General features: G+C 38.1%; 1 protein-coding gene across 1 annotated transcript in view; it reads left to right on the top strand.

Annotated features, from left to right (window-relative positions):
• calcrlb (calcitonin receptor-like b) overlaps nt 1-12,306 on the top strand; it is a 35,523-nt gene extending 23,217 nt beyond the window's left edge. Inside the window, exons 6-13 of the mRNA XM_060918695.1 lie at nt 1,593-1,687; nt 2,568-2,694; nt 4,450-4,603; nt 4,736-4,796; nt 5,292-5,358; nt 6,210-6,428; nt 6,632-6,673; nt 9,260-12,306. Coding sequence (XP_060774678.1) covers nt 1,593-1,687; nt 2,568-2,694; nt 4,450-4,603; nt 4,736-4,796; nt 5,292-5,358; nt 6,210-6,428; nt 6,632-6,673; nt 9,260-9,478 — 984 coding nt within the window. The 3' untranslated portion in view covers nt 9,479-12,306. The remainder of the gene's footprint in view (nt 1-1,592; nt 1,688-2,567; nt 2,695-4,449; nt 4,604-4,735; nt 4,797-5,291; nt 5,359-6,209; nt 6,429-6,631; nt 6,674-9,259) is intronic.
• The last annotated feature ends 7,067 nt before the right edge of the window (nt 12,307-19,373 follow it).

Raw genomic sequence — 19,373 nt, 5'->3', positions numbered from 1 at the left:
TGAAATGTCTCTTTTGCGTTCCAGACATCTGGATTTTTTTATATCCGTAATTATTCTATACACATTCACTGGATATGAGCAATCGTGCGCTCTGATTGGCTATTCTACTACTAGGATATCAGCTCATATACCGTGACTAGAGAAAAACAAAATGGCAGAGCGTGTTGCTGAACCAACCGAGGACGAAATAAAAACTCTACTCGAAAACAAAACCCTAAAAATTGTTATCAAGTATTTAAAAGAAACAGAAATTGCTTTAAAAAATATATATATATATATATATATATATATATATATATATATATAGTTTTTTCCCAGAATATCGCCTGTTCCACACTCCAGCCCAGTTGGTGGCAGTAATGCACCTTTATGTTAAACCACCAAAAAAAAAAACTAAAGAAAACTCCAAAAATACAAAACAAAACAAAAGCAACAAAATATGAAATGAAAGTATTTGATGGTAAGAACGTATCTTTTTTATTTTTCAAGAATTATTATTATTATTATTATTATTATTATTATTATTATAGTGTTTTTCACAAATTGCTCCTGTCATTTCACTGGTTTGTCATTCTAAGTGGAAATGATTTTGTTGGACGTAAAAGAAACAGAAATAGCTAAAAAAAAAAGTAGATACCCCCCTTCAACCGAGGATGAAATAAAAACTACTCAAAAACAAAACAGCAAAAATTGTTATCAAGTATTTAAAAGAAACAGAAATAGCTAAAAAAAAAAAAAGTATATTCGTCCTTCCGTCCCCCACTCCACACTCCAGCCCAGTTGGTGGCAGTTATGCACCTTTAAGTTGGTTTGCCAATTGCCAAAAATCCTAAAGACGAAGAAAAAGAAGATGAAACTCCCCCCCCCCAAAAAAACCCCCCAAAAAGCAACAAAATATGGAATTAAAGTATTTGATGGTATTAACATATCTTTTTAATTTTTCAAGAATTATTATTATTATCGCATTTTTCACAAATTACTCCTGTCATTTCGCCGGTTTGTTTACATTCTAAGCAGCAATGATTTTGTCGGACTTTTTGTATAAAGTTTTTATTGATCGAATTTGCAAAAAGAAAAATGCTCTGTTTCTCAAAATCCAGTGAATGTGGATAGAATAAAACAGTTATTCCACTCAATCTCATCATACATGAGATTGACTTGGTGCTACGCGCCTCGTCGGCTCATGTACGACTTGATTTTGTGGAATAACTGCTAAATACGTTTGAATGTAAAGTCAGAGTTTTAGATTTGAGACACGACTCATGACGACAATCACGACGACTGCGAAAATTTTAAAGACAGACCAAGTTACAGTTCGACTGGGAAACCTGATTGACAGAAACTTTTTAGTTGATACTGTATGAGCCATCTAGTTGATGTTGCTTTTATCCTCCAGATGGGTATAAAGTTTGCATGCTAGCACGTGGGGAAGAAATGCTAAACCGAAATTTAAACCTTGCACTGGAATTCTTCCTGGACGGCTGGTCAGCATGTAGAAGCACATTCTATCTTACATCTACACGGCATGTTTTAATCTCTTTGAATACCTGAGTATATGTTTGTGCATTACATGATTGATTTTTTTTCTCTAGGAGTTAACGATTAACCTCTGGTACTTGGCCCTGATCGGTCATGGAGTGTCGTTGGTCTCTTTGCTTGCTTCTTTGGGAATATTCTTCCATTTCAAGTAAGTGTGATGAGGGTAATTCCGCCCCAAATCACCAGATTTAGAAAAATGTTCGCCACTGACCAGCTCAGATTTGCTTCATACTTTCTGGAAATATTGTCAGTGTGCCCATTAAATAGTGTACAAAATTTTAGGCTTGTACCTTCATTAGTTTCTGAGATATAGGGGCTTTAAAAAAGGGGCGTGGCCCCAATTTCACTGTTGAAACACGTGCTACAGAAAACAGACCTAACTTCCGTAAGTCATTACTTTTAAACTATTCTTGCAAGATACATGGAATTTTCAAGGATTGTTCTTCAATGCCAGACGCCTTTAAATACTAAAATAGAAAGTTCACAGTTCAATATTTGCCAAGTTATGGCTTGCTGAAAATCATAAAAAGATGTGCTTTGGACCAACTTTGACGCCCCGTATCTCCACATTAAAGCACACCAGATCTTTCAAATTTTCTTATTTATTACTCATGTTATAGCACTCTTTAGGCAACTAGGTATATGTTCAAAAGAAATCAAACTTTCTGATTTATTAGGCTTTAAAAATAAAAAAAAAACATTTTGCGCCTATAATTCAAATGCATATTACAAATGTATGACAAGGTCTACCATAAAAACAATTATACCACTGGAAAGAGCTTGTTTTGATTTGCCACGCCCCTTTTCTTAAGCCCCTATATCACAGAAACTAATGAAGGTACAACCCTAAAATTTTGTACACTTTATTGGGCACACTGACAATATTTCCAGAAAGTATGAAGCAAATCTGAGATGGTCAGTGGCGAGGCCTCTGGTGATTTCACATGGATTGACCCATGATATTTTCGTACAGAAGTGGCGACAGTGACAGTTCAGTACTCGCACTGATTCTTTCGCTCTTCCCTCAGGAGCCTGAGTTGCCAGAGGATTACGCTTCATAAAAACCTTTTCTTCTCCTTTGTCCTGAATTCAGTCATAACGATCATCTGGTTTATGGCTGTTGTGAAAAACCAGGAGTTAGTGCAGTCCAACCCGGTGAGTCGGCTTTACGTTGTTTTGCGTGCTTTAATTCCAGTGCGAAAAAAAAAATCTGCGTTCTCTGTTTGGACAAAATAAAGAAGACAAGAAAGGAAAATAATCAATGATGGTAAATAGGAGTCAGTATTATATCATGTCATACATTTTAACTTTAAACAAGCTCTCGCTTGCATTACATTCACCGGCCACTTTAATAGGAACTTGTTGTTGTTGACTCTAAGATTCCTGTTCTTGGCTGCGGGACTGGAACCCAATGTGTTCTTCTGTTTTTGGTTGCATGCTGAGATGCTTTTCTGCTCACCACGGTTGTAAAGAGTTGCTATGAGTTACTATATCCTTTCTGGTGTCTGTTTCCACCCACAGAACTGTCACTCACTCACTCAACTCAATGTTTTTTGTTTTTCGCACCATTTTGTGTAAACTCTAGAGACTGTTGTTTGTGTATGAAAACCCCAAAAGAACTTTCTGAAATCCTCAAACCAGCAGTCCATCTGGCTCAAACCAACACCCATGCTACAGTGAAAGAAAGTCACACTTCACTGCGAGATCACAATTTTTCCCATTCTGATGTTTGAACATCGTGAACATTAACCGAAGCGCTTGATTTGTATCCGCTTGATTTTATGCATCAAGGGCTCGGCTGATTAGAGAACTGCGTCAAACAGAACAGTAGGTGAATGTAGAGGTGTTCCTAATAAAGCGACCGGTGCTCTCATTCCCTCACTAACTTCTGTTCCCCCCCCCCCCCCCCCCTCAGTTTTGTAATAAGACAAAAAAAGAAAAAATTTAGAGCTCGTCCATCCTGAAGACTTTCCCATTTCAGGAAAACTTAAAGCTCACATCACATTTCTATTCGATGCTTTCTTTGTTAAATAACAACACGTTATTGATTAAGCTGCTGTTTTTGGAAAACGAATCCATCGGACCAATCAGAATTGAGAACTCAGCAGCGCTGTGGTATAAATTTAGAAGTCATTTAGTGTGTAAAATTCCACAGGTATTACTTCGGTCATATTGTGTTATTTTTTATTTTTTATTTTTTAAATGTTATCTTCATTTTTCACTCTACCTTTATATTTTGCATTCCATATGCACTTTATATTTTATATTTCATATTTTATATATATATATATATATATATATATATATATATATATATATATATATATATATATATATATATATATTTCTTTTTATTTTGGTAAGCGTAGTTTGGTCGGGCAGTTGCAAAATAAGAATTTCATTACCCAATAATAAACCGCTGTGTCTGTTATTGTGTATATGACAAATAAAAATCTTGAATCTTGAATAAAGTGCATGTTAAAATAGTAAGAGTGCAAAAAAAACAAAAGTGTTTCGTATCCCATGAGTATAAGTCGCTTTTAAATTTTTTTTTTTATATTAATTTTTTCAAACCAGTCCCGGACACTGAGTCAACTTTCACATCACTCAGTTACATTTTGCTTCATATTTCGGCTTGTTTTCATTTCCTCACCCACTCGGATGTATTTTTTTGGATATAAATTGCACAGTAGAAGCTTTTTTGGGGTTGTTGGTTTTTTTAATCCTTTTTTTAAAACTCAGAAACCATGGGGGATGCAAACCTTTGCACTCGGCTGTATGGTAACTCAACACTCGTGTCATTTCATTATCGGTCCATCCTTTGAAAAGAGCATATTTTTATCTTGAATTTCCATGATATCATAGTTGTTTAGATGTGTCTGTGCCTTGTGTGTATGTTTTTGCCCCCAGGTGAGCTGTAAGGTGTGTATGTTTATCCACCTGTACATTATGGGCTGTATGTACTTTTGGATGCTGTGTGAGGGAATCTATCTCCACACACTCATCGTCGTGGCTGTGTTTGCCGAGAAGCAACGCCTCATGTGGTATTATCTGCTGGGTTGGGGTGAGTTTATCATCTCTTATGATTGATTTTACTCTAGTATTTGTCTTTCTAGGACAAATGGATGGAATGAATCATTATTATTATTGTTATTAAAAATTGTAATGGAGAACTTTTCTGTTTCATATTTTTCAGGATTTCCAATTATCCCAGCTGTAATACATGCTGTAGCCAGAAACTATTACTATAATGACAAGTAAGTGCACGATTAAGAAACTCAGAGCAGAATATAACCTTCAAAGCCGTTAAAGTTCGCTAAAATGTGCGTCGATAAAACTCATCTGATGGCAGAAGAAGGTGCAGCACTTATACCCTCATCAACAAATCAAGACTGAATGAATATGCAAATTTGGACACGCTCTAAACTGTAAACTCCTTCACCACTTAAACTGGTGTTGCATCTCCCTCTATCACTCTATTTGCATATTGCCCCATGATTGGCTCTTTTATTTTGTGATGTAATAACTATTGTCTGTCACATATTCAACAATAACTCTGGCTTTCTAATGAAATTTCCGATCAGTTCACTTGATTTCTTTAAAGTAAACTGCTGCGTTGGCCTTTCTGTTCCCTCACGTTAAAGGTTTTCACATTTTTGAAGTTTAACGCACTGTTTAAATGCATTGTTGTATGTTATTGTGCTGAAAAAGATGGTGTAACATTATGAAAATCTGCATCTTGTTTTCTGCAGTTGTTGGATCAGTTCAAATACAGCTCTGCTTTATATTATCCACGGGCCCATTTGTGCTGCTTTACTGGTGAGTGCTGTTCTCTCTCTCTCTCTCTCTCTCTCTCGCGTCCCACCTTTTCAACATCACAAGACAACTTAGTAATATACTACTGATATTCTGATAGATTTTGTCACAGTATAAATAGTTATCCTGATATCTTGTTCAAAAAGGTTTTGTAATTTTTTTCCAAAAATAATTACAAACTGATTTAAAGTAGATGATTTGATAAAAAAAAAATTTTATTGGAGTTTGATTTGACACAATACAATTTGCATTAAATGTCAAATACAAATTTGATACAATTAGATCAAATACAAATGTATCATGTACACAAAATTGATTCAAAATTGATTCAAAAATTATCAAAATTGTATCAACATTTATTCAGAATTGATTAAAAATTGTACCAAAAATTGATTCAAAATGTATCAAAATTGATTGAAAATTCATTAAAAATGTATCAAACTTGTATCAAAATTGATACAAATTGATCAAATACAATTTGGTAGAATGATTTGGTATAATTTTTACTGGAGCTTTAACCTTATCGTTTTTTTTAACAGGACATTTTATTTTCCCTCTTTTTCAGTGCTAAATAATTAATTTAAATAAATCCTTAACCATTTTTGGCAGAGTTTCGTTTAATTTCTTTAAATTCTCTGCAGTTATTTGAGGTTTTCTGATCCTAGTGTCATGTTGAATTATAATCAGTGACCATTGGATGAGCTTGCGTAAATTGCATTGCCATTCATCTTTCATTGCTCACAAAATCCAAACTGTACATCAGCAACATCAGCAAAGATCTTATTTTCAAGCTGCACATCAGTTATGATTCTCTTTAATTGTACATCTCATGTTTCTCTCTCTCTCTCTCCCAGGTGAACCTGTTCTTCCTCCTGAACATTGTACGGGTGTTGATCACCAAGCTTAGAGTGACCCACCAGGCCGAGAGCAGCCTCTACATGAAGACGGTGAGAGCCACGCTGATCCTCGTGCCCCTCCTGGGCATCCAGATCGTCCTGATGGAATACAAACCCGATGGCCAACACCACAACGAGATCTATGAGTACATAATGGCCATCCTGATGAATTACCAGGTAAGAAATTACATTATAATCTCAGAAAGGTGGTTTCTATAAGAGAGAAGGGTTGACGCGGTGAGACAGGAGCACTGTTCCTCCGAGCTAAACCGTCTGTTCATTTTTTTACACACTTAAAGAAAAAGCATTCACTTCCTAATGCGGAAGCAAATCCGTTGGTGTTGATTACCTGTTCATCTCCTTCTTGTTCCATTCTCTAGGGTCTACTGGTGGCCACAGTCTTTTGCTTCTTCAATGGAGAGGTGAGAAATTAAAATTCAAGGCAACATATCAAACATTTTGAAATTTCTTTACACCATAATATAACAATAATAATAATAATAATAACAATGTACCGCTTGGAGTTGCATCAGTATTTTGCTGATTAGAATAATAATAACTTTCTAGTACATCCTTTAATTTTTGTATTTAGGCCCGCAAACTGAAAACAAACTTAAAATAAACAATTTTTAAAGAATCAGATCAAAATCCAGATTCACATTTTCACTACAAGCAAATCATTCAAGCCCTTTCACACTTTGAGAAACACTTTGAGAAAAAGGGATAAACACTAACCCCGCCCCAAATCCTAACTAACTTCATAACTGTTCGTACAACTTGAGTGATTCCGTACACATCCGGCCACTTTAATAGGAACTTGTTGTTGTTGATTCTAAGGTTCTTGTTCTTGGCTGCAGGAGTGGAACCCAATGTGGTCTTCTGTTCTGCTGTTGCATGCTGAGATGCTTTTCTGCTCACCACAGTTGTAAAGACTGATGATATGAGTTATTACAATGGTGCTTGAAAGTTTGTGAACCCTTTAGAATTTTCTATATTTCTGCATCAATATGACCTAAAACATCATCAGATTTTCACACAAGTCCTAAAAGTAGATAAAGAGAACCCAGTTAAACAAATGAGACAAAATATTATACTTGGTCATTTATTTATTGAGGAGAATGATCCAATATTACATATCTGTGAGTGGCAAAAGTATGTGAACCTCTAGGATTAGCAGTTAATTTGAAGGTGAAATTAGAGTCAGGTGTTTTCAATCAATGGGATGACAATCAGGTGTGAGTGGGCACCCTGTTTTATTTAAAGAACAGGGATCTATCAAAGTCTGGTCTTCACAACGCATGTTTGTGGAAGTGTATCATGGCACGAACAAAGGAGATTTCTGAGGACCTCAGAAAAAGCGTTGTTGATGCTCATCAGGCTGGAAAAGGTTACAAAACCGTCTCTAAAGAGTTTGGACTCCACCAATCCACAGTCAGACAGATTGTGTACAAATGGAGGAAATTCAAGACCATTGTTACCCTCCCCAGGAGTGGTCGACCAACAAAGATCACTCCAAGAGCAAGGCGTGTAATAGTCGGCGAGGTCACAAAGGACCCCAGGGTAACTTCTAAGCAACTGAAGGCCTCTCTCACATTAGCCAATGTTAATGTTCATGAGTCCACCATCAGGAGAACACTGAACAACAATGGTGTGCATGGCAGGGTTGCAAGGAGAAAGCCACTGGTCTCCAAAAAGAACATTGCTGCTCATCTGCAGTTTGCTAAAGATCACGTGGACAAGCCAGAAGGCTATTGGAAAAATGTTTTGTGAACAGATGAGACCAAAATAGAACTTTTTGGTTTAAATGAGAAGCGTTATGTTTGGAGAAAGGAAAACACTGCATTCCAGCATAAGAACCTTATCCCATCTGTGAAACATGGTGGTGGTAGTATCATGGTTTGGGCCTGTTTTGCTGCATCTGGGCCAGGACGGCTTGCCATCATTGATGGAACAATGAATTCTGAATTGTACCAGCGAATTCTAAAGGAAAATGTCAGGACATCTGTCCATGAACTGAATCTCAAGAGAAGGTGGGTCATGCAGCAAGACAACGACCCTAAGCACACAAGTCGTTCTACCAAAGAATGGTTAAAGAAGAATAAAGTTAATGTTTTGGAATGGCCAAGTCAAAGGTCTGACCTGAATCCAATCGAAATGTTGTGGAAGGACCTGAAGCAAGCAGTTCATGTGAGGAAACCCACCAACATCCCAGAGTTGAAGCTGTTCTGTACGGAGGAACGGGCTAAAATTCCTCCAAGCCGGTGTGCAGGACTGATCAACAGTTACCGGAAACGTTTAGTTGCAGTTATTGCTGCACAAGGGGGTCACACCAGATACTGAAAGCAAAGGTTCACATACTTTTGCCACTCACAGATATGTAATATTGGATCATTTTCCTCAATAAATAAATGACCAAGTGTAATATTTTTGTCTCATTTGTTTAACTGGGTTCTCTTTATCTACTTTTAGGACTTGTGTGAAAATCTGATGATGTTTTAGGTCATATTTATGCAGAAATATAGAAAATTCTAAAGGGTTCACAAACTTTCAAGCACCACTGTATGTGCAAGTACAAGACTGTTAGTAGTTCTCAAATGTGTATATATTTAATATTCATTGAATAAACTGAGCCAAGCCAGGTTGTGCTCTTGCAGCAGAAATCACACATTGTGAAAGAATTCTTTGGTGGTGAATTGAGATTGGCGATCTTTGAACGTGTAACATGAGTCCAGTTGAATGCCACTGGGACCAAAGACAAAAGTTTGGAGACAAAGTTTTTTTGAATGATTAAAATCTCAGATTGTGAGCTCTGCTAAGACGTCAGTAGAAGAACGGCAAACTTTCAGGACAGCCACAAATATATACATAATATAAAACATAAATAAAATATGCCAATGGACGGAAAACGTATCGTTAATACCTCAAGCTTAACATGGTCGTGTTTTCTGCATCATCTCATATCTTTATTTTATGGTCCAAAAGCCCTGTATTGTGTCTTCATCCTGCAGGTCCAGGGGGTGTTACGGCGTCACTGGAACCAGTACCGCATCCAGTTTGGCAGCACGTTTGCCAACACGGAGGCGCTGCGCTCGACATCCTACACCACCTCGTCCATGACCGATGTGCACCACTGCTACAGCATCGACAGCCACATGGACACACTGAACGGCAAGAGTTTCCACAACATGGAGACCACCATCCTCCACTCAGATAACATCTACATGTGAGGACCGTTGTCTTTACGCACGCAAAGACAACAAACAGAGACAACCGTGAGCCTCCAGCCGCCTTCAAGCATCCCCATTGGGGACTATCAAAAAGTACTTTGGCACTGAAAGCGCCTTTCGCTACGAAGCCAGATAACATCTTCCGTGATTTCTTAACAAGAATGGGATTCTTAGTGTGAGCTGGGACCTGACACAGACCGCAGAGGGAGGCTAGAACCCACATGACTAATGAACATGAACGCTGATGAAAGCACCGCCCGTTGGCCGTGCTCACAATCTTAAACAGGACGGCATGTGGGATTAGCAACACACAAGAGACTTTCCAAGAGGTCTGGATTACATTCCCTCTGGCTCCGAAAGGACGTTCTGTGAGATTCGGGATTTTAAAAAAATTGTTTCTATACTGGGTGTATTGATTGTGAAACTCCATCTGTTCTTTGTTGTGTTTCTGCACTTGATGGGTTGAAAAGTTTCTGGAAAAGGGGGACTTTATAAAAAGACGAACACAGACTACAGTAACGAGACGCGCATATCCTATACGCCATTATTTATGGAAAAGTAGTTGTGTCTTAAATTCTTTATAAGAGCTTGGGGAATTCGACTCCTCGTGTGTTTAGACGTTTTTAACAGTGATAATCTTGAACATGGATAACGATATATATATATATATATATATATATATATATATATATATATATATATATATATATATATATATATATATATATACACACACAGTATACACAGTGCTGTACAAAAGTCTTAGGCACATGTAAAGAAATGCTGGAGACCAAAAATGGCTTAAACAGTAAGCAGTGAGCCATAATAAATGAAACAAAGTCAATATTTGGTGAGACGACCCTTTGCTTCAAAAAAAAAAGTCGTCTCAGGTCCAGTGAGTGCAGTTTTATGCGGAAATGAGCTGTAGGTTTTACTGAGCATCTTACAGAACCAGCCACGGTTCTTCTGGACACTTTGACTGTCACACTCGTTTCGTAATTTTGCACCAAAACTCAGTAGCCTTCATTATGTTTTCTTTTCTTTTTTTTTAATCTGAAAAGTTCTCTCTTATGGATGGAATATGCTGCTCAGATACAAGCATTTTTTGTTACTGTAACATTTAATTTTGTGCTGGAAAAAAAAACAAAAGTTTGGAACTCTAAAATGTTTTTGTCATGTTTTGACTCAATAATGAATGTAGAAGTCATAAAATAGAAATCTTTAACACATTTGTATGAAAAAAAATAGGGTGCCGAAGACTTTTGCACAGTACTGTGTATATTTATTTATTTATTTATTCTATCCACATTCACTGGATATGGAGCAATCGCACGCTCTGACTACTACTAGGATATCAGCTCATATACCGTGAGTAGAGAAAAACAAAATGGCAGAGCGTGTTGCTGAAGCAACCGAGGATGAAATAAAAACTCTACTCGAAAACAAAACAACAAAAATTGTTATCAAGTGTTTAAAAGAAATAGAAATAGCTTATAAAAAGTATATAGTCTCTCCCCCCCCCCCCCCCCATATCTCCTGTTCCACACTCCAGCCCAGTCGGTGGCAGTAATGCACCTTTTAAGTTGGTTTGCCAACCATCAAAAAACCCGAAAGAAGAAGAAGAAAATAAAAAAAATACAAAAAAAGCAACAAATTATGAAATGAAAGTATTTGATGGTAAGAACGTATCTTTTTTTTCAATAATTATTATTGTTATCACATTTTTCACAAATTTCTCCTGTCATTTCGCTGCCGGTTTGTTTACATTCTAAGCGGAAATGATTTTGTCGGACGTTTTTGTATAAAGTTTTTATTTATTGAATTTGCAAAAAACAAAAATAAAAATGTTCTGTTTCTCAAAATCCAGTGAATGTGGACAGAATAAAACAGTTATTCCACTCAGTCTTGTCGTACACGGCTTATAGCCGCTGTCAGCTCATGTACAACTTGATTTCGTGGAATAACTTTTATATATATATATATATATATATATATATATATATATATATATATATATATGAGCCTTTTGTACTGTATTAACTCCATTTAATGCAGTTTACTGTCAGCAAATCTTGTTAAATAGCTTACTCTAAAGGGAAGTCTTTTTCTTTTTGTTCTTCCATTTCATTACTTACAGTCAGCATAGACACGTTTACAATTTTCTAAGTTTTCCAAAAATAAATGAATAAATAAGCACAGGAGGCCTTATTCAGCATGTCTTTATGTCTGGAACATATAGGTGCTTTTAATATTCTCGCATATTCCTTATTCTTAGGGCATTTCAACTTCATATGCTGGAAAAATAAATTGTGCTCACACTTGGAAAAATGTAAATAGACTCATCTAAACAGTGTGTAACAGATGTCCATGTGAGTGTACTTCCTGTATATTTATAAATGCATAACATGCTCACAATCAGTATGCAGCAATTACGAGCCATATTGACATCTTTTGTATATCTATTGATTATTCTCTATTAATGGACCAAAAATCTTTCATCCTTCATTTTGAAATGTTCGTCTTTATCACTTTGCATATGAGTCGGGTTTACAGATGTGGGAAATGTCCCATGGGGCTGTGAGATGGGAAGGTTCAGAATTCAGTTGTCGTTTTTCCCGCATGCTAAGCTGCATGTTGGAAACACCGTCAGTGTTGCAGTTTTCTTATAACTTATTTGTATTCCAAAGAAAATGTTTTGTAGAGCTTAATCATATTGTGGGATCTTCTTCAGTATTTTTATTTTTTATTTTTTTTTGCTTTCACAACATTAGTGTACTTGTTCTTAAGAATACAATTGCAAACATATAAAATCGTTTATTGAACCAGCAGACTTGGTAAAGTGTAGTCTCTTTCAGTCAGTAAAAATGCTTGTGGTCCATTCCATTTGATTCCATTTCCAGAAAGAAAAAAAGGTATTCCCAAACCAGGAACATTCCAGAAGCAAGTGTGTCCCAAAACCAGGAATATTCCAGAAATTAACATTATATAACCGAGAACATTCCAAAAAACAAGAGGGTTCCAAAACCAGGAACATTTCAGAAATAAAGGGTTCTAGAACCAAGAATATTTCAGAAACCAGAACATTCCAGAATCCAGAGTTTATGAACCAGGAACATTCCAGAAACAAGATTATTCTAGAACTGGGAACATTCCAGAAACAGGAGTGTCCCAGAACCAGGAATATTCCAGAAATGAGCATTACAGACCTGGGAACATTCCTAAAACAAGACAGTCCCAAAACCAGGAACATTCCAGAAATAAAGGATTCTAGAACCAGGAATATTCCAGCAATTGGAACATTCCAGAATCCAGAGTGTAAGAACCAAGAACATTCTAGAAATGAGCATTACATAACTGAGAACATTCCAAAAAACAAGAGGGTTCCAAAACCAGGTACATTCCAGAAATAAAGAGTTCTAGAACCAGGAATATTTCAGAAACCAGAGCATTCCAGAATCCAGAGTGTAAGAACCAGGAGCATTCCAGAACTAAAACTATTCTAGAACTGGGAACATTCCAGAAACTGGAGTGCCCCAAAACCAGGAATATTCCAGAAATTAGCATTACAGACCTGGGAACATTCCTAAAAGAAGAGGGTCCCAAAACCAGGAACATTCCAGAAACAAGAGGGTTTTTGAACCAGGAATATTCCAGCAACTGGAACATTCCAGAATCCAGAGACTAAGAAGCAAGATCATTCCTGAAACAAGAGGGTTCCAAAAGCAGGAATATTCCAGAGACAGGAGTGTTGCGGAACCTGAAACATTCCAGGAACAAGAGTGATTAGGAACTCGAAAAATTCCAGAAACAAGAGTATTACAAAACAAGGAATATTCTGGAAACTAAAGTCTAACAAAACTGGACACATACTAGTAACAAAAGCATTACAGAACCAGTAAGAAGAGCGTAACAGAACTGAGAATGTTCTAGAAACAAGAGGACTCCAGAACCAGCAATGTTTTGTGTGTGTGTGTGTGTGTGTGTGTGTCCATCACCTGACATGTTAAAAGTGGTCTGTGTCCTGAAAGCTCTTTGTTTTTTTTCCCCCCATGCTGATGGATCACATCTGTGTAACATTTGCTCAAAGGCAACAAATGCGGTTCTGGAGACTCGGAACATTTAAACAAAAAGATGACAGTTCAGAATGATTCTTTACGAGTGTCGACGAATGTGGCGCATTGTATTACAGAGAGAAAGTGCACTTATTTAAACCGGAGGTTCTTGCGAGAAGGTGACGAGTTGCAAAATTTTACGCAGTCATTTTTGCACACCCTTAAGTGATGCCAATATTTCTGGAGCTGACTGTGCGACTGGTCCGCCTCCAGGAGGATCTTGTCTTCTGGAGTGTGCTTCGTCCACACTGCCAGGTTGCTAAAGATATAGTTGAAGGTCACAACGTTAAGTGATATGTGGCTGCCGGTGGTAGCTTTAGTCCAACAGGATGTGTTGCTTCCTCACACACACACACACACACAAATGCAAGAATACACATGATGGAAAAATGGAGAGGCAGGAGTAAACAGCACACAGCTGACATGTGTTTCTGCCTGTGGGAACAGCACAGGAAGGAGGCTCAGATTTCGTGCTGCCACACACTCTCGCTGACAACAGAATTCAACTCGATGTGTGTGTGTGGTTGTGTGTGGTTGTCTATCCAGGCATTTGCCTTTGCTTGTTTGCAAATATTTTTGTTAAAATTTTGGGAATTGTAATCAGTTTCAGAGCTTGCTGCAAGCTGCGCATCTGGTTGCTGTGATGCTCCATATTGGTTCCATATGCGCTAATGACAAAGCCACAGTGAAAGACTCCCTCCCCTCCCTTTTCACCAGCTTCACTCACCGCCAGATGAGTTACACATGGGAGGAAAATGGAAATCTGGGCACCGAGAACCTCAGATCTCCTTTTAAGTTCGAATCTTACTTTTGAAACAAATAGCTCAGGACATGTGTAATTAATCTTCCAGCTCATGGTGAGGAAAAAAAAAAATTAATGACACTGATGTTCCTTTACTTCGAAGCAAATCGCAAACACGTTGCTTACGGCATGTTCGGCATTAACACATCGTTGCACAATTCCGCTGTTTTCTTTAATCACGTCAGGCCGTTTTGCTCTTCGCTTGAACTATCGCCCCCTCGCAGCTTGTTCAACAGCGTGATATGAGAACATTTAAAATGCAGAAGGCAGAAGGTACCACCTTGACTCATAGCTGACTCCAGGATTTGTCATCCTCCGGACGCATCAGGATCCCGCACAGGATGCAACACATGCATTCCACAACGAATACCCAGAATCTACAGGGGTGATGATTTTTAAAAAAAAAAGGACAATAGGCATATTTTTGGTGCATTATAATGACATATGCTTCTAGGAGCAATTCTGAGAATCCAGTCAATCACAGTCTCACAATTCCAGCCACGGAATACAACCAAATTTTTCACTAGACACAAAATAAATCACATTAATCAGATTTATACCACCTTGTTCTAAGACATTATCGTTTCGATAGCAACAATGTACGCAGATGCTTATCTACAATGTCTTGCAAAAGTATTCATCCCCCTTGCACTGTAAAAAAAAATAGTTGAGAATACTTGAAATTTCAAGGCAACCATCTGCATTAAGAATTTTATGTTTTGCCAATGATGTGCCCATGATAATCCAAACTATGATAAAACTGTTATCTTTATTAAGAATTCTTAATTAAGTCAATTTTCACTTCCTCATTCTGCCAACATAGATTTCTCTTTTTGCTGAACAGTGGCATTCACAGTAGTGCAAAAAGGCAATTGAGGTTATCACAATTTTTGGGGGGCTTTTTTCACCTCTATTTGGATAGGACAGCGTAGAGACAGGAAATGAGTGGGAGAGAGGGGGAAATGACCTCGGGTCGGAACCAAACCCGGGTCCCCGGATTTATGGTATGGTGCCTTATCCACCTGAGCCACGACGCCCCTGAGGTTATTGCAATTTATCATTAAACTATACATGCTTTTTTTCATTGCTCTACACAATTACAAAACTTCAATATTGAAATAAAGTTTTTAAACCCCACATCGTGGCTGTGGCTCAGGTGGATAAGGCGCCATACCATAAATCCGGGGACCCGGGTTTGATTCCGACCCGAGGTCATTTCCTGATCCCTCCCCGTCCCTCTCTCCCGCTCATTTCCTGTCTCTACACTGTCCTATCCAAATAAAGGTGAAAAAAGCCCCCCAAAAAAGTCTGATAACCTCAGTTGCCTTTTTGTACTACTGTGAATGCCACTGTTCAGCAAAAAGAGAAATCTATGTTGGCAGAATGAGGAATTGAAAATTGACTTAATTAAGAATTCTTAATAAAGATAACAGTTTTATCATAGTTTGGATTATCATGGGCACATCATTGGCAAAACATAAAATTCTTAATGCACTGTTGCCTTGAAATTTCAAGTATTCTCAACTATTCTTTTTTTACAGTGTGGTGTTTGTCATATTTTGTCGCATTACAAGCTGGAATTAAAATGGATTTTGGGGGGGTTAGAACCATTTGATTTACACAGCCTACCACTTTAAAGGTGCACACTGTATTTTTATTGTGACACAAACAATAATTAAGATGAAAAAAAACAGAAATCTGGAGTGTACATAGGTATTCACCCCCTTTCATATGAAACCCCTAAATAAGAGCTGGTCCAACCAACTCACTTCATAAGTCACATGATTACTTGATTAAGATCCACCTGTGTGCAGTCAAAGTGTCACATGATCTGTCACATGATGTCTGTATAAATCACCCTGTTCTGGAAGGACCCTGACTCTGCAACACTACTAAGCAAGCAACATGAGAACCAAGGAGCCTCCAAACAGGTCCGAGACAAAGTTGTGGAGAAGTATAGATCAGGGTTGGGTGATTAAAAAAAAATCCCAAACTTTGAATATCCCACAGAGCTCCATTAAATCCATTATAGCAAAATGGAAAGAATATGGCACCACTACAAACCTGACAAGAGAAGGCCCCGCCCACCAAAACTCACAGACCGGGCAAGGAGGGCATTAATCAGAGATGCAACAAAGACACCAAAGATAACGCTGAAGGAGCTGCAAAGATCCACAGCGGAGATGGGAGTATCTGTCCATAGGACCACTTTAAGCCGTACACTCCACAGAGTGGGTGGAGCTTTATGGAAGAGTGGCCAGAAAAAAATCATTGCTTAAGAAAGTACGTTTGGAGGTTTTTTAAAAGATTTTTTTGGGGGGGGGGCTTTTTTCACCTTTATTGGATAGGACAGTGTAGAGACAGGAAATGAGCTGGAGAGAGAGACGGGGAGGGATTAGGAAATGACCTCGGGTCGGAATCTAACCCGGGTCCCCGGATTTATGGTATGGGGCCTTAGTCGACTGAGCCACGGTGCCCCCCATGTTTGGAGTTTGCCCAACAGCATGTGGCAGACTCCCCAAACACATGGAAGAAGATTCTCTGGTCAAGTGTGACAAAAATTGATCTTTTTGGCCATCATGGGAAATGCCATGTATGGTGAAAACCCAACACTCTGAGAACACCGTTCCTATAGTGAAGCATGGTGGTGGCAGCATCATGCTGTGGGGATATTTTTCATCCGCAGGGACAGGAAAGCTGGTCAGGACTGAAGGAAAGATGGATGGCACTAAATACAGGGCAATTCTGGAGGAAAACCTGTTTGAGTCAGCCAGAGGTTTGAGACTGGGACGAAGGTTCACATTCCAGTAGGACAATGACCCTAAACATACTGCTAAAGCTACACTGGTGTGGTTTAAAGGGAAACATTGACATGTCTTGGAATGGCCTAGTCAAAGCCCAGACTTCAATCCAGTTGAAAATCTGTGGCATAACTTGAAGATTGCTGAACACCAACACAACCCATCTAACTTGAAGGAGTTGGAGCAGTTTTGCCTTGAGGAATGGGCAAAAATCCCAGTGGCTAGATGTGCTAAGCTAATAGAGACATACCCTAAGAGACTTGCAGCTGTAATTGCAGCAAAAGGTGGCTCTACAAAGTATTGACTTTGCAATTCTGGAGGAAAACCTGCTTGAGTCGGCCAGAGGTTTGAGACTAGAACAAAGGTTCATGTTCCAGCAGGACAATGACCCTAAACATACTGCTAAAGCTACACTGGAGTGATTTAAAATTAACTACACCTAATAATTTCCTTAGTTTAAAGCATTTCAAGGTTTTTGTTACTAATGTGTACAAGGATCAGTTAATTAATGTTTTTGATACTGACAGGCCTCACTCGTGGAGCCTCTGTCGTAATTGTGGTTGCCACTGGCAACAATAGGTTTTACTTGTGTTTTTCTTTTCCTTGAAGATTTAGTCGGGAGGTGCCTTGCATGGGACTCTAGGTCCTGTTCACACCTACCCTTTTGGACCTTCCTTTTTTGCTTTTTTTAATGGTTTTGTTGCATTTGCATGTCTTGTAAATTTGTAGTTTTGTTGTTTGAAGGCCAATAAAGCTATTAAAAAATAATAAATAACTATAAATGGATAAAAAGTACTGAAAGTAAATTGTAATCATGGGCAACTGCTATAGGGCACTTAACAGTTATTCCACTCAATCTCATCGGACATGAGTTGATAGCTGACGAGGCACATAGCACCGACTCGAGTCGGCTATAAGCCATATACAATGAGATTGAGTGGAATAAATGTTTTATTCTATCCACATTCACTGGATTTTGATAAACAGAGCATTTTCATTTTTAGCAAATTCGATAAATAAAAACTTGATACAAAACGTCAGACAAAATCATTTCTGCTTAGAATGTAAACAAACTGGTGAAATGACAGGAGCAATTTGTGAAAAATACGATAATAATAATTCTTGAAAAATAAAAAAGTTACGTTCTTACCAAGAAATACTTTAATTCCATATTTCATTGCTTTTTGGGGGGGTGGGTTCCTTCTTCTTCTTTAGGATTTTTTTGGTGGTTGGCAAACCAACTTAAAGGTGCATTACTGCCACCAGCATTTTTTGGGGTTTTGTTTTTGAGTAGAGTTTTTATTTTGTCCTCAGTTGGCTCAGCAACATGCTCCGCCATTGTGTTTTTCTCTGTTCAAGGTATATGAGCTGATATCCTAGTAGTAGAGTAGCCAATCAGAGTGTGCGATTGCTCATACTAGTGAATGTGGATAGAATAATTCAGGATATACTATGCGTACCTGTCACTGATTATTTTCCTATGACATTACACCAGTGTGTTTTATTCTTTACACGTTAATAGAACAGCTATACTACTGCATATGTAAACCTGTATGATTTGATAAAAATATTTGTCTGGCATGCTTGAAACTGGAACAGGCAGTCCTGATTCCTACTTGTTCTTGAAACTGGATCAGGTGGTCCTGATTGCTACTTGTTCTTGAAACTGGTACAGGCGGTCCTGATTGCTACTTGTTCTTGAAACTGGAACAGGTGGTCCTGATTGCTACTTGTTCTTGAAACTGGTACAGGCGGTCCTGATTGCTGCTTGTTCTTGGAACAGGTGGTCCTGATTCCTACTTGTTTTGGTTAGTTAACTTCTTCAGATTTATCTTCTGTTGTATATTCTGCACTCTGCTTAATGACGGTGATGTTGACCGGTAATGCTCTTGGGGCCCGTAAATTCTTTCTTCTTTTCATAAGACTATGATCCTGATGGGTGATGTAGTGTCATCTAAACCAGTGATGTAATGCTTCATCGTACATTGACACTATACTGAGATAACTTAGCTTCGTCAATTAAATCATCATCATCCAATCACAGAGCTACAACACACTCTTGAATGTGAATATATCCTCATGTTTGTCCTACAATAAACAGAAACGTCTCTGAGCAGCTGTGTCAGTGACTGTTTGCTCCCGGATCGATCCGTGAGGCAGAATCTCTACATTCCTAGATC

The sequence above is a fragment of the Neoarius graeffei genome, chromosome 4 (genome assembly GCF_027579695.1).
Source record: "Neoarius graeffei isolate fNeoGra1 chromosome 4, fNeoGra1.pri, whole genome shotgun sequence".
Classification (NCBI taxonomy): Eukaryota; Metazoa; Chordata; class Actinopteri; order Siluriformes; family Ariidae; genus Neoarius; species Neoarius graeffei.
This window is presented reverse-complemented; position numbering and strand designations above follow the sequence as displayed.